We start from the raw sequence: 17,305 nt of genomic DNA on the forward strand, positions 1-17,305 counted from the left end.
ATAAATGTGTAGCACACCCTTCGAACAGAGAGCCTGATATGAGAAAATTTCTCCTGGCTCCTCGCTTACCAGCTTGCAATAAACGGTGCTTTCGATTTCCCAAAGGCTACTGTCTTGGTCATCGGCTTTCCATGCACACCAGGCAAGGCCCACATTTGGCCTGCTTACAACTTCTCAAAAGTCACAATAGACACCAGAAGGGATTTGAACTGGATCTTCAATGTGCTGATGGGAAACGATACACCTGGAATGCTGGGATTCTATACTCAGAATATCTTTTAAGAAAGATGGTGAAATAAAAACATTTTCAGACAAATAAAAACTTAAGGGCTTGTCACCTGTAGGCCTCCCTTAGAGAAAATTCTAATAAATATTACTTCAGTCGGCAAGGAAATAAAATCAGAGGAAAGACCTGAACTGTAAGGATGAAAAACCCATAGAATAGTAAATAAATGGATAAATTTAATTGAACATTGACAGTAGAAAACCATCATAGCATTTTGTGGTTTTTAAAAATAATTTTTTTTAAAAAACAATAACAGCCTATAATCACGGCCATACACTTAGGGTTAAAGTGTTCTAAGGGTCTTGCATTCCTGGGAGGAGAGGAGAGATTACTAACTTTAGAATTGAAGTTAGGTAAATAGGGTCGCTATGAGTCAGAATCAATTCAAGGGAAGACCACCACCACCACAACAACATACATGTATGTTTAAATTTCTAGGGTAAATGTGCCTCCTAACGCTCATATGCTGAGTTCCCATCCTGTATTCAATGTAAAAATGTTGCAGTTTTTCACAGCGCAATGCCTGCTCTATACCCTATCATCTTTACACTTTACAAGCAGATGTTTTGCAATACATTCACTATATTTTAGGTCTGTCCAAATTCAAATATAAAAATATCAAGATCCTTATAGCAAAAACTTTCAGTCCCCTAACCCAGACCTCCGTAGTCCATTCCTGTCTTGGTCGTCTAGGGCTGCTGTAACAGAAATACCACAAGTGGATGGCTTTAAAAAAGAGAAGTTTATTTTCTCATAGTAAAGTAGGTTAAAAGTCCAAATTTAGGCTGTCAGCTACAGGGGAAGGCTTTCTGTCTCTGTCAGCCTTCTCATCAATCTTCCTGGAGAATAGGAGCTTCCTCACACAAGGACTCCAGGTCCTAAGGACACGCACTACTTTCTTGGTGGTTTGAGGTCCCCTGCCTCTGCTGGCTTCTCTCTTTTATATCTCAAGAGACTGCCTCAAGACACAATCCAGTCTTGTAGTTTGAGTCCTGCCTCACTAACACAACTGCTGCCCATCCTCCCTCATTAACATCATAGAGGCAGGATTTACAACATATAGGAAAATCACACGGTACCAGGAATCATGGCCCAGCCAAACTGATACACACATTTTTAGGGGACATAATTCTTCAGTCTATGACAACTCCCATATACAACTACATTCAACCCTTTTAGCTGTTTTTGTTTCATTTCTAGATAAACGGATGGATATAGATAGATGTTGTTGGAGCCCTAGTGGCACAGTGGTTAAGAGCGTGGTTGCTTACCAAAAGAAGTCCTGGTTATGCAGTGGTTAAGAGCTCCAAAAGGTCAGCAGTTTGTGTCTACCAGCTGTTCCCTGGAAACCCTATGGTTCTGCTCTGTCCTATAGGGTCACTATGAGTCAGACTCGACAGCAATGGGTTTTGTTTTGTTGTTATTATTAGGTGCCATCAAGTCAATTTGAACACATAGCGACCCTATAGGACAGAATAGAACTGCCCTTTTTTTTTCTATGGGGTTTCCTAGGCTGTAATCCTTACAGGAGCAGACTGACAAATCTTTCCCCAAGGGAGCAGCTCTTGGATTTGAACCTCGGACCTTCCAGTTAATAGCCAAGCATTTAACCATTGTGCCACCAGTGCTAGATTGATAGATTAGACAGAGAGATAGACAGATAGATGACAGATAGACAGATGATAGACAGATAGATAAATAATAGATAGACATTCACAATGATTTCTTGATTTGCCAAATACCGATCAATTAATTTACTCTTGACTGATGACTACTAACATTGTATTACTTTTGTTGTTGTTGCTGCACACAGAAACAGCTTTAGATATATACCTAAGAACAGAATTGATGGTTACAGGGTGTGCATATGCTCAGCTTTAAGAGACACTATGAAAAGTTTTCCAATGATTGCACCAACTTACACTCCCTCATGAAGCGTGACTGTTACCATTGACTCAGCATCAACGGTATAACTGAAGTCTGTAACTGTTACCATTATCCCCACCACTTGGTAATGTCAGATTTCTCAATTTTATCAATAAAACTTTATCAACATCACGTATAAATCTCTTTGTGAACAGAATGTGCATTTCTCTTATTACTAATGAGGTTGAGTATCTTTCCATTTATTCATTCGCCCTTAGTACAGTCTTGTAACAGAAAAAAAAAAGGTAGTGTCTTTTGCCCTATTTGTCATGTTTACTTGCTTGTTTATTACTCATTTAGAGGAATTCTTTCTATATTTTGTATTCTAATACTTTATTGACTATATTTTTTAAAAAAACCCCGTTGCTGTTGAGTCAATTCCAACTCATAGCGACCCTATAGGACAGAGTAGAACTGCCCCATAGGGCTTTCAAGGAGTGACTGGTGGATTCAAACTGCCAATCTTTTGGTTAGTAGCCAAGCTCTTAACCACTGCACCACTAGGGCTCCTACTGGCTATATGTTTACAAATACTATATATCACTAAGTCCAAGATTCACATCATTTCACACTATGATGTTTTATAATCAATGTCTAACAATTACAATAGACCACATTTTTTTTTTTTTTGCTTTTTTCTTTTGGATTATATATAAAATAATCACATGCCTTAAAATTGATGAAATCCATGAAATACGGTATCTTCTCCCTGATAGAAATTTAGTTTTTAATTTTTTTTTTACTTTCATTATGGTGTCGTTTGACACATAGAAATTTTAAATATTGATGTAGTTGAATTCATCAAGCATATCCTTTTTAATCATTTTTTTGTTGTTGTTATCCTTTTTAATTAGCATTTTATATCTTCTTTATGAAATCTGTGCCTCAAATCTGGAAATCTATTGTTCTATGTTTTCTTCTTAAAAAAATTTTTTAAACATACGGAAAAATTTCAGTTTTTTTCCAGGTGAATCATCAGTTGTTCTAACATTATTTATTGAATAGTGCCTCCTCTTCCAATGATCTGCATTATATATTAATTTTCTATATCTGTGTATCCACATTTTCTTGATAGTTTTACACTGTACCCTGAAATATGATAGTGCAGATTAACCCTCTTTATTCTTTCTTCACTCATGTCTTGGCAATTCTTAGACTGTTGCTCCTCCATATAACATTTAAAATTGGCCTATCAAATTCCTTAAAAAATCCTGTTATAGTTTTTATGGAAATTGATCAAAGCAAGAGATAAGTTTGAGGGGAGTGGATATTTGTATCATATTTAGACTTTCAGATCATGGACAGGTCTTCCTTGATTAAATTTTTATTTGTTGAATTGCAATATAGCTCTATAATTTTCTCCATATATTTTGCATATTTGTTGTTAGATATATTCCTAAGCACTTTATTTTTCCCTCTATTAAATGTAATTCTCAAATTAAATTTTCTTACTGCCTGTTGTTGCCATATAAAATCCAACTGATTGCTATATATTGATTTTATATCTAACTACCTTACCAAAAACCAAACCCATTGGCATTGAGTCGATTCCAACTCATAGCAACCCTATAGGACAGAGTAGAACTGCCCCACATGGCTTCCAAGGAGCTCCTGGTAGATTTGAACTGCTGACCTTTTGGTTAGCAGCTGTAGCTCTTAACCACTACACCACAAAGGTTTCCTCTAACTACCTTACTAGACCCTTCATTCTAATAATTTAATTTCATATCTTCTAAGGTATATTTAGAAGGAGCCCTGGTGGCATAGTCATTAAGCACTCAGCTACTAACCGAAGTCAGTGGTTTGAACCCACCACTGGCTCCCTAGGAGAAAAGACCTGGCGATCTGCTCCTATAAAGATTTACAGCCTAGAAAACCCTATGGAGTAGTTCCACTCTGTCACATGAATTCTGTCTTAGTTATCTAGTGTTGCTATAACAGAAATACAAGTGGCTGGCTTTAACAGAGAAATTTATTTCATCACAGTAAAGTAGGATAAAAGTCTAAATTCAGGGCATCAGCTCCAGGGAAAGACTTTCTCTCTCCATGGGCTCTGGAGGAAGGTCCTTGTCATGAATCTTCCCCTGGACTAGGAACTTCTCCATGCAGGAACCCCAAGTCTAAAGGACACACTCTGTTCCTGGTGCTGCTTTCTTGGTGATATGAGGTCCCCCTCTCTGCTTGCTTTTGTCTTTTATACTCCAAAGGAAACTGGCTCAAGACACAACTCAATCCCATAGACTGAGTCCTTCCTCATCAAGACAACTGCTGCCCATCCCCCCTCATTAACATCATAAAGGCAGGATTTACAACATATAGGAAAATCACATCAAATGACAAAATGGTGGACAATCACATAATACCAGGAGTCATGGCCCAGCCAAATTGAAAAACACATTTTTGGGCAACAAAATTCAATCCTTGACATTCCAACCTTTGGCCCCCCAAAAATCACAACCTTGCAACATGCAGAACATATTTGTCCTATCATATACAGCATAAGTCTTAACTCTAAGTTCAAACTCCAAAAATTCCTCTTCATCTGTAATTCTAGAGTACAAGCTATCTGCTTCCAAAGGTACAATGGTAGAACAGGCTCAAGCTAGACATTTCCATTACAAATGGGTGAGACTGGAGGAAAAGAAGGAATAACAGACACCAAGCAAGTCAGTAGAACACATTACATCAGCCCTCAAGGCTTGAAAATAATCCTCTGTTCTCTGAGACCATTTACACAATGGCCCTGCCCTCCAGACTATAGGTATTGGCCACATTCTCTGGATTCTGAGTGGAGTCTCCTTAGACCTGGGCTTCAGGTCCGCCTTCCAAGCCCACTGGGATGGCAACTCTACTCCCTCGGCTTTAGGCATACCATTCTCCTAGTCCATCTGAGTGGCAACTCCATCCTTAGAAACACCAGAAGCCACGGCTCCACCCTTTGAAACCCCAGAGGTCTGGCCATACCTTTTGAGACTGAGGCAGCTCGGCTTCCTGTTTCTTGTCTCTTCAGCTTCTGCTTCCTGTTCTTAGCTTCTCAGCTCCTTGGGCCTTACAACCACATCTGCCCTGCTGGGGCCAAGTGTTCTGAAGCTCTGTAGCTCTACTGATAAGTATGTGGAGGAACCCCACTCTGCTAATAAACTTTGGCCAGAAGGCACTCAGCTTTCACTCCACGGGTCGGCAAGCCTCATTTCACTGGTAAGTGCCTGTAGCCACCCCACTCCACCAGGAAGCCTCCTGCACAAAGGTTCTCAGCCCTCTTGCTCTGAGGGTTGGTTCCAGTGCCTTCCTGCACTGGTCTCCTGGTTCTGGTGCTGCTGGTTCTCTGCTGCTTTCGGTCCTCTGCTGCTGCCCGTTCTCCTCACCTCCTTCTGAGTCCTCTACCCATTCACAGTTTCAAAACCACTTCCACATTTTAGGTATCTGTTAGAGCAGCACCCCACTCCTGGTAACAATTTTGTCTTAGTTACCTGGTGCTGCTGTAACAGAAATACCACAAGTGGATGGCTTTAACAAAGGGAAATTTATTTCCTCACAATAAAGTAGGTTAAAAGTCCAAATTCAGGGCATCAGCTCCAGAGGAAGGCTTTCTCTTTCTGTTGACTATGGAGGAAGGTCCTTCTCATTAATCTTCCCCTGGACTAGGAGCTTCTCCACGCAGGAACTCCGAGCCCAAATGACGTGCTCTACTCCTGGCACTGATTTCTTGGTGATATGAGGTCCCACTGTCTCTCTGCTCACTTTTCTCTTTTATATCTCAAAAGAAACTGGATCAAACACAATCCAATCCCGTAGATTGAGTCCTGCCTCATCAACACAACTGCTACCCATCCCTGCTCATTAACATCATCCCAAAACCCAGTGCCGTTGAGTCGATTCCGACTCATAGCGACCCTATAGGACAGGGTAGAACTGCCCCATTAACATCATAGAGGCAGAAATTATAACACATAGGAAAATCACATCAGATGACAAAATGGTGGACAATCACACAATACTGGGAATCATGGCCCAGCCAGACTGATACACACATTTTTGAGGGACACAATTCAATCCATGACACATAGGGTCACCATGAGTCAAAAAACAACTCGACAGCACCTAACAACAACAAGGTATTTTTAATATATAAAATCATATTACCCATTTGATTGAAAGGCGTACAATTTCTAGTACATTGTTGAATGAAAGTAGTGATAGTGAAATTCTGTTTCTGATTTTAAAAGGAATGCTTTCAATGCTTTACTATTTTAAAAGATAATGAATATATTTTTCTAAATACTTTTATCAGGTTAATAAGGGTTCCTGCTTTTTCCTATTTTGCCAAGAGTTTTATATCATAAATGGGTTTGAGTTTCATAAAGCACATTTTCTTCACTCACTGGGATGATCACATGGCTTTTCTCTATAATTGGATTGTGTAGTTACATTTTAAGATTTTCTGTCTTAAACTACCCTTGCATTTCTGGAACATCTGGAATAAAATAACCCTAGTTGGTTATTTAAAAATTCGTTGTGAGATAATGTCTACTAATATTTGGTTTAGGAGTTTTCTTTCTTTCTTTCGTGAGTGAAAGGAATTATTTTTCTTTCTTATGCTGTCTTTTTTTAGGATTTGGTAATAAATGTATATGGTCTAAATTCCATCTTTTTCTATTTTCTGAAACAGTTTGTATAATATCGCAATAATCTTTTCTTTGGAACTATAGTAGAAAGCATCTGTGAAATCATTAGGCCTGATATTTTCTTGGGGAAGACTTTAAAGACTTGATTCAATTTCTTTAATTGTTAAGGGGCTATGTAGACTAGTTTTTGTTCTAACCTCTCAGCTAGAAATAGTCAACTATAATTAATCATGTTTTCAACACACTTCTTTGGTAGAAAAGGCTGATGCAACAACATTTCTAGTTTGTTTCTCTCTCTATGTACATACGTATATATTTATCTATATATGCATAGGTATTTATACAGCATGATGCTAATAAACAAATGATGAACACACATTTCAGTCAGTGCTGACATTTGGGTAACCATTTAGAACTGAATTATTAATTACATATGAGATATGAAGGAAAGGGAAGTACAAAAGATAATTAATTCAAAGATTTTTGGCCCACATGTAAGTAATATAAATCAGAGAAGTAGTAAGTTTGAGGAAACAAGACATATCTCCATTTAAACATAAGTAGTTTGAGGCGCTTGATTGAATGCCAAGTAAGTTTTTGTATACATGTCTGTGAAGTGACATTTGGTTCTGGATGGCACTAAGCAGCATATAGAAAAGACATAAATACATATTTCTGAGGAATACCAATGGACGAGGGCTTGACAGAAGAAAGGACATCAACGATGAAGAACAAAAAAATTAAAAAAACTAAGGAAACTAGAGAAAAGGCCAGAGCAAATGGTTATCATAGAAAAAAAGGATTATTCAAATCATCAAATTTCTCAGTAGATGAAAACAATTTTCTTTCTTTTCCCATTAATACCACTCTTGCACCACTTCCAGACAATTCTACAGCAACCTTTTTTCCAGTTGCTGTAGAAGCGATTCCAACTCATGGCAACCCCATGTGTGTCAGAGTAGAACTGTGCTCCACAGGGCTTTCTTTTCTTTTAGATTTAGATTTTTTTTTTTTTAATTTTATCGTGTTTTAGGTGGAAGTTTATAGTGTAAATTACTTTTTCATTCAAAAATTTATATACGAATTGTTTTCTGACAGTGGTTGCACCATAGAGTTTTCAATGGCTGATTTTTTGAAAGCAGATCACCAGGCCTTTGACAAGTGTTTAACCATATATGTGAAATACAATATTCTAAAAATACCCCATTGAAATCAGCACTCTCAAATAACTTCCTATATATGAAGAAGTGATGTATTCAAACTTCGCATACTCCCCTAAACTGTGACAACTTTCATATACACTTACCAACAGTATCACATGGTTCATCTTTGTGTACACAGAAATCTTTCCTAGAAAGAAAAACAGAATATCAAAGTAAAAATAGGTCCCTTTTCTCAAACAACAGAGATTATGTGACTTATTTTAATAGTTATATGATTAATTGTGGTGCAGCGGGTGAGCATTTGGGTGCTAACTAAAAGGTCGGCCATTCGAATCCACCTGCCACTTCTTGGAAACCCTATGTTGCAGTTCTACTCTGTCCTATAGGGTTGCTATGAGTCAGAATCTGCTCAACGGCAACGGGTTTGATTTTTGTTTATGATTATTTGTATCACAGCCATTGTATCCAAGAATTTAATAAAACTGACAGTATGATTAATTAACTTATTTTTAAATTTTAAAAAATGCTTATTAATTTTTGTAATATAGTTACATTGATATAATCCTGGGACACTGTTGTCCCATTTCATAGACAATATTCTAAAAGTATAATCCCATTTTGTTTTGAATTTTACAGGATTTCATTATTTTAATTACAAAATATAGCATCTGGTATTTGGACATGGCTTTCCATTTGAAAAATATAAGACCTCTACTTCATATAATATAAAATAATTTTAAAAGTGAAGATGTAAATGTAAAAAACACAATTTAAAACAATATACCATTTCATACTGTATACTTGGTAAAAATTTTTGAAGACTGATAATAATCATTTTAGTAAGGCTATGAAGAAATTAGTATTTTTGCATAACTGGGATTTAGCCATGAATAATATTCTGTAATTCTCCCTTTTAATAAACTGCTTTATCTTGGAGAAGGAGTCCCGCAGTGGCACAAATGGTTAAGCAGCATTCAACTACTAGCTGAAAGGTTGATGGTATGAACCCACCCAGAGGCACCTGTGGAGACAGGCCTGGTGATCTGCTTTCCCAAGGTCACAGCCTTGAAAACGCTATGGAGCAATTCTACTCTGTACACACAAGGTCACCACTAGAATCAATTCAGTTGGCAACTAACAACAAATATCTTAAAGAGCATCCTTTAACAATACATATGAATCTACTTTACTCTTGTTAGCAGTTACTTAGGGTTTCATAGTATGTAATTTAGTAGACCATAGTAAAGAAGAGTTATGAGCTTTGAAGGCCAACCACCTGAAAGCAATCATTTTGTTTACCTTTTACTAGCTATGTGTCCTCAGCAACTTAACCTTCCTGTTCCTCAGTCTCCTTATTTAGAAAACAGAGGTAACAATAGTATCTGCCGCATAGATTTCTGTACAGGTTGAATAAGTTAACACAACTAAGGCATTTAAAGCAATGCTAGACACATAGTTCAGCTCTCAAATATTAGTTGTTGATGTTTTAGTTGTCTTGTTGCTGCTGCTACTGTGTTGTTATTGCTGGATTCCCTGGAGGCAGTTCCCACTCATAACCACCCCATGTGACAGAGTAGAGCTGCTCCATAGGGTTTCCTAAGCTGTAATCTTATGGAAGGAGATCACCAGGTCTTTCTCCTGTGGAACCGCTAGGTGGGTTCAAACTGCAAGCCTTTAGATCAGCAGCTGAGCACTTAACCATTGCACCTTCAGGGCTCCTCTCCTGTACCATAAGGTAAGCAATGTCCTATATGAGGGCTTAAGTATCTACTATATGAGTATTTCCTATATGAGTACCTACCTGGTAATAAGCTTTGATGTACAATTCCTCAATAGAAGAGCAATTTTGGACTTAATTTCACATCATTCCTGAGGAAGGGCTGTTAAAATTTCTATTGTGATTATAAATTTGCTGATGTTTCCATGTGATCTATTAAATTTTGCTTTATTTACGCTGAAGCTAAGTTATTAAATATTTAAACTTTCAAAGTTTTTGCAATTTATTTTTAATTTTTCCCCCTATGTTCTCATCTTATCCTTTATAATATTTTCTGTATAAAGGCTAGGGAGTAGATAAAATTGTCATTTATTTTGCTATATAAAGGCTATCCTGTCAGATACTAAAATAAATTAATATTTTAGTAATTCACTAATATTTGTTTGGCATGTCTTTTTACTTTGAACTTTCATTTTCTCTGAGTCTCTCATAAGTAGCATATGGTTAAAATTCTAAAGCCTAGTTATGTAATATCTTTATTTCAATAAGTGGGTTTAAATATTTTATTTACATTTTGTTTTATTATTAATAAATGGGAATTTTTCTATCATCTTATTTGTGCTTTATATTCACCAACTTATATTTCTTTGTTTTTCTCTTTCTTCTTACCTAGTTTTATTTTCCTCTTATTCTGTTACAGGTTTAGAAAGGAACATTAAATTGTGTTTGCTTCAGGGTTACTCTTACATTCTAAAGTACACCGTATTAGTTTCCTATTGCTGCTGTAACAGACTTGTGTGCCTAAAGAAACACAAATTTTTATTATCTTACTGTCTGGTGGTCAAAAGTCCAAAGTGGGTTTCCCTAGGCTAAAATTAAGTTGTGAGCAGGACTGTGTTGCTCCTGGAGATTAGAGCAAAGAGTCTGTTTTCTTGCCTTTTCCAGCTTCTAGAGGCTGCCCTCACTTCTTGACACGTGATCTCCTTCCATCTCAAAGCCGGCAATCACATGACTCTGACCTCTGCTTCTGTCATCACATCTCTGACTCTGACTCTCCTGCCTTCCTCTTCCCTTATAAGGACCACTGTGATTACATTGAGCCCATCTCAGTAATTCCCATCTCAAGATCTTTAATTTAATCACACCTGCAAAGTCTATTTTGCCAGGTTAAGTAACATATTCACATGGATAATTTTGTGGGGAGGGCACTATCCTTCCTACCACATACTGTTAAACCATCAAAACTAAAAGTCGAGGCGGGGCCAAGATGGCGGACTAGGCAGACGCTACCTCGGATCCCTCTTGCAACAAAGACACGGAAAAACAAGTGAATCGATCACGTACATAACAATCTACGAACCCTGAACAACAAACACAGATTTAGAGACGGAGAATGAACTAATACGGGGAAGCAGCGATTGTTTTCAGAGCCTGGAGCCAGCATACCAGTCAGGTACAGCACAAGCACAGAGAGCTGCTCCACCCCCCTGAACTAACCCCGGGAGGGGGGCCCAGCCGGTTTGCTCGGGTGGCATGGGACGCAGCCGGTAGAAGACCCCAGGAGGCAGCGACTGGTATTGGAGCGGGGAGAACAGCATCCCAGCCGGGACACTCGGTCACGGCACAAGCACGGGGAGCTGCTCCACTCACCTGAACTAACCCCAGGATGGGGCCCAGCCAGTTCCCAGGAGTGGCACGGCGACATGGCTGGCGGGACGAGAAGTCCCCGGGAGACAGCGACTGATTTTGGAGTCGAGAGTGCACCGTCCCACCAGGGGAGCCTTGACCCTGGGCGTGGGGCTGGAAGCGGAGGATCTGACCTTGACTCCAGCGGGCCAGACCCCCCGGGGGCAATCTCCACACAGCCAGCATACATAGGCGACGCGCCCCGCGCAAATCTCAGATAGAATAGTCATTCAAAGCAAGACAAGCAACTCTGGCTATACTCTGAGGTCCTACTCTCCTATCTCTCTGTTCCCTCCCCCACCCTCCCCAGGCGCTTTCATTAACATCCCAATAGCCTAAGCCAGAGAGAGAACTCTGATAGGGATCTGACTGCATTTTTTTTTAGCAGATTTTCTGGAAAAACTAGTTTCCCAGTGATGGCTTGGAGACAGCAATCCATATCAAACCACTTAAAGAAGCAGACCATGACAGCTTCTCCAACCCCCCAAACAAAAGAATCAAAATCTTTCCCAAATGAAGATACAATCCTGGAATTATCAGATACAGAATATAAAAAACTAATTTACAGAATGCTTCAAGACATCACAAATGAAATAAGGCAAACTGCAGAAAAAGCCAAGGAACACACTGATAAAACTGTTGAAGAACTCAAAAAGATTATTCAAGAACATAGTGGAAAAATTAATAAGTAGCAAGAATCCATAGAGAGACAGCATGTAGAAATCCAAAAGATTAACAATAAAATTACAGAATTAGACAACGCACTAGGAAGTCAGAGGAGCAGACTCGAGCAATTAGAATGCAGACTGGGACATCTGGAGGACCAGGGAATCAACACCAACATAGCTGAAAAAAAATCAGATAAAAGAATTAAAAAAAATTAAGAAACCCTAAGAATCATGTGGGACTCTATCAAGAAGGATAACCTGCGGGTGATTGGAGTCCCAGAACAGGGAGGGGGGACAGCAAACACAGAAAAAATCATTGAAGAACTCCTGACACAAAACTTCCCTGACATCATGAAAGACGAAAGGATATCTATCCAAGATGCTCATCGAACTCCATTTAAGATTGATCCAAAAAGAAAAACACCAAGACATATTATCATCAAACTCGCCAAAACCAAAGATAAACAGAAAATTTTAAAAGCAGCCAGGGAGAAAAGAAAGGTTTCCTTCAAGGGAGAATCAATAAGAATAAGTTCAGACTACTCAGCAGAAACCATGCAGGGAAGAAGGGAATGGGACAACATATACAGAACACTGAAGGAGGAAAACTGCCAGCCAAGGAACATATATCCAGCAAAAGTCTCTCTGAAATATGAAGGCGAAATTAAGATATTTACAGATAAACACAAGTTTAGAGAATTTGCAAAAACCAAACCAAAGCTACAAGAAATACTAAAAGATATTGTTTGGTCAGAAAACCAATAATATCAGATATCAGCGCAACACAAGGACACAAAACAGAACGTCCTGATATCAACTCAAATAGGGAAATCACAAAAACAAACAAATTAAGATTAATTAAAAAAAAAATACACATAACAGGGAATCATGGAAGTCAATAGGTAAAAGATCACAATAATCAAAAAGAGGGACTAAATACAGGAGGCATAGAACTGCCATATGGAGAGTGATACAAGGCGATATAGAACAATACAAGTTAGGTTTTTACTTAGAAAAAAAGGGGTAAATAATAAGGTAACCAAAAAAAGGTATAACAACTCTATAACTCAAGACAAAAGCCAAGAAAAACGTAACGACTCAACTAACATAAAGTCAAACACTATGAAAATGAGGATCTCACAATTTACTAAGAAAAACATCTCAGCACAAAAAAGTATGTGGAAAAATGAAATTGTCAACAACACACATAAAAAGGCATCAAAATGACAGCACTAAAAACTTATTTATCTATAATTACCCTGAATGTAAATGGACTAAATGCACCAATAAAGAGACAGAGAGTCACAGACTGGATAAAGAAACACGATCCATCTATATGCTGCCTACAAGAGACACACCTTAGACTTAGAGACACAAACAAACTAAAACTCAAAGGATGGAAAAAATATATATCAAGCAAACAATAAGCAAAAAAGAAGAGGAGTAGCAATACTAATTTCTGACAAAATAGACTTTAGACTTAAATCCACCACAAAGGATAAAGAAGGACACTATATAATGATAAAAGGGACAATTGATCAGGAAGACATAACCATATTAAATATTTATGCACCCAATGACAGGGCTGCAAGATACATAAATCAAATTTTAACAGAATTGAAAAGCGAGATAGATACCTCCACAATTATAGTAGGAGACTTCAACACACCACTTTCGGAGAAGGACAGGACATCCAGTAAGAAGCTCAATAGAGACATGGAAGATCTAATTACAACAATCAACCAACTTGACCTCATTGACTTATACAGAACTCTCCACCCAACTGCTGCAAAATATACTTTTTTTTCTAGCGCACATGGAACATTCTCTAGAATAGACCACATATTAGGTCATAAAACAAACCTTTGCAGAGTCCAAAACATCGAAATATTACAAAGCATCTCCTCAGACCACAAGGCAATAAAACTAGAGACCAATAACAGAAAAACTAGGGAAAAGAAATCAAATACTTGGAAACTGAACAATACCCTGCTGAAAAAAGACTGGGTTATAGAAGACATCAAGGAGGGAATAAGGAAATTCATAGAAAGCAACGAGAATGAAAATACTTCCTATCAAAACCTCTGGGACACAGCAAAAGCAGTGCTCAGAGGCCAATTTATATCGATAAATGCACACATACAAAAAGAAGAAAGAGCCAAAATCAGAGAACTGTCCCGACAACTTGAACAAATAGAAACTGAGCAACAGAAGAATCCATCAGGCACCAGAAGAAAACAAATAATAAAAATTAGAGCTGAACTAAATGAATTAGAGAACAGAAAAACAATTGAAAGAATTAACAAAGCCAAAAGCTGGTTCTTTGAAAAAATTAACAAAATTGATAAACCATTGGCTGGACTGACTAAAGAAATACAGGAAAGGAAACAAATAACCCAAATAAGAAATGAGAAGGACCACATCACAACAGAACCAAATGAAATTAAAAGAATCATTTCAGATTATTATGAAAAATTGTACTCTAACAAATTTGCAAACCTAGAAGAAATGGATGAATTCCTGGAAAAACACTACCTACCTAAACTAACACATTCAGAAGTAGAACAACTAAATAGACCCATAACAAAAAAAGAGATTGAAACGGTAATCAAAAAACTCCCAACAAAAAAAAGCCCTGGCCTGGACGGCTTCACTGCAGAGTTCTACCAAACTTTCAGAGAAGAGTTAACACCACTACTTCTGAAGGTATTCCAAAGCATAGAAAATGACGGAATACTACCCAACTCATTCTATGAAGCCACCATCTCCCTGATACCAAAACCAGGTAAAGACATTACAAAAAAAGAAAATTATAGACCTATATCCCTCATGAACATAGATGCAAAAATCCTCAACAAAATTCTAGCCAATAGAATCCAACAACACATCAAAAAAATAATCCACCATGATCGAGTGGGATTTATACCAGCTATGCAAAAAAAAAAAAAAAAAAGGCTGGTTTAATATCAGAAAAACCATTAATGTAATCCATCACATAAATAAAACAAAAGACAAAAACCACAGGATCTTATCAATTGATGCAGAAAAGGCATTCGACAAAGTCCAACACCCTTTTATGATAAAAACTCTCACCAAAATAGGAATTGAAGGAAAATTCCTCAACATAATAAAGGGCATCTATGCAAAGCCAACAGCCAATATCACTCTAAATGGAGAGAGCCTGAAAGCATTTCCCTTGAGAATGGGAACCAGACAAGGATGCCCTTTATCACCGCTCTTATTCAACATTGTGCTGGAAGTCCTAGCCAGGGCAATTAGGCTAGACAAAGAAATAAAAGGTATCCGGATTGGCAAGGAGGAAGTAAAGCTATCACTATTTGCAGATGACATGATCGTATACACAGAAAACCCTAAGGAATCCTCCAGAAAACTACTGAAACTAATAGAAGAGTTTGGCAGAGTCTCAGGTTATAAAATAAACATACAAAAATCACTTGGATTCCTCTACATCAACAAAAAGAACACCGAAGAGGAAATAACCAAATCAATACCATTCACAGTAGCCCCCAAGAAGATAAGATACTTAGGAATAAATCTTACCAAGGATGTAAAAGACCTATACAAAGAGAACTACAAAGCTCTACTACAAGAAATTCAAAAGGACATACTTAAGTGGAAAAACATACCTTGCTCATGGATAGGAAGACTTAACATAGTAAAAATGTCTATTCTACCAAAAGCCATCTATACATACAATGCACTTCCGATCCAAATTCCAATGTCATTTTTTAATGTGTTGGAGAAACAAATCACCAATTTCATATGGAAGGGAAAGAAGCCTCAGATAAGTAAAGCATTACTGAAAAAGAAGAAGAAAAGTGGGAGGTCTCACTCTACCTGATTTCAGAACCTATTATACAGCCACAGTAGTCAAAACAGCCTGGTACTGGTACAAAAACAGGCACATAGACCAACGGAACAGAATTGAGAACCCAGATACAGATCCATCCACATATGAGCAGCTGATATTTGACAAAGGACCAGAGTCAGTTAATTGGGGAAAAGATAGCCTTTTTAACAAATGGTGCTGGCATAACTGGATATCCATTTGCAAAAAAATGAAACAGGACCCATACCTTACACCATGCACAAAAACTAACTCCAAGTGGATCAAAGACCTAAACATAAAGACTAAAACGATAAAGATCATGGAAGAAAAAATAGGGACAACCCTAGGAGCCCTAATACAAGGCATAAACAGAATACAAAACATTACCAAAAATGATGAAGAGAAACCCGATAACTGGGAGCTCCTAAAAATCAAACACCTATGCTCATCTAAAGACTTCACCAAAAGAGTAAAAAGACCACCTACAGACTGGGAAAGAATTTTCAGCTATGACATCTCAGACCAGCGCCTGATCTCTAAAATCTACATGATTCTGTCAAAACTCAACCACAAAAAGACAAACAACCCAATCAAAAAGTGGGCAAAGGATATGAACACACATTTCACTAAAGAAGATATTCAGGCAGCTAACAGATACATGAGAAAATGCTCTCGATCATTAGCCATTAGAGAAATGCAAATTAAAACTACGATGAGATTCCATCTCACACCAACAAGGCTGGCATTAATCCAAAAAACACAAAATAATAAATGTTGGAGAGCGTGCGGAGAGATTGGAACTCTTATACACTGCTGGTGGGAATGTAAAATGGTACAATCACTTTGGAAATCTATCTGGTGTTATCTGAAACAGTTAGAAATAGAACTACCATACAACCCAGAAATCCCACTCCTCGGAATATACCCTAGAGATACAAGAGCCTTCACACAAACAGATATATGCACACCCATGTTTATTGCAGCTCTGTTTACAACAGCAATAAGTTGGAAGCAATCAAGGTGTCCATCAACGGATGAATGGGTGAATAAATTGTGGTATATTCACACAATGGAATACTACGCATCGATAAAGAACACTGACGAATCTGTGAAACATTTCATAACATGGAGGAACCTGGAAGGCATTATACTGAGTGAAATTAGTCAGAGGCAAAAGGACAAATATTGTATAAGACCACTATTATAAGATCTTGAGAAATAGTATAAACTGAGAAGAACCCATACTTTTGTGGTTACCGGGGGGGAGGGGGGGAGGGAGGGAGGGAGGGAGAGAGAGGGTTTTTTATCGAATAATCAGTAGATAAGAACTGCTTTAGGTGAAGGGAAAGACAACACTCAATACATGGAAGGTCAGCTCCATTGG

At 37.9% G+C, this 17,305-nt stretch overlaps 1 protein-coding gene across 1 annotated transcript in view; it reads right to left on the minus strand.

Annotated features, from left to right (window-relative positions):
• Nucleotides 1-17,305, minus strand: part of ADAMTS19 (ADAM metallopeptidase with thrombospondin type 1 motif 19) — a 326,216-nt gene that overhangs the window by 208,553 nt on the left and 100,358 nt on the right. Inside the window, exon 7 of the mRNA XM_064275572.1 lies at nt 8,144-8,187. Coding sequence (XP_064131642.1) covers nt 8,144-8,187 — 44 coding nt within the window. The remainder of the gene's footprint in view (nt 1-8,143; nt 8,188-17,305) is intronic.

Source organism: Loxodonta africana, chromosome 2, assembly GCF_030014295.1.
Source record: "Loxodonta africana isolate mLoxAfr1 chromosome 2, mLoxAfr1.hap2, whole genome shotgun sequence".
Classification (NCBI taxonomy): Eukaryota; Metazoa; Chordata; class Mammalia; order Proboscidea; family Elephantidae; genus Loxodonta; species Loxodonta africana.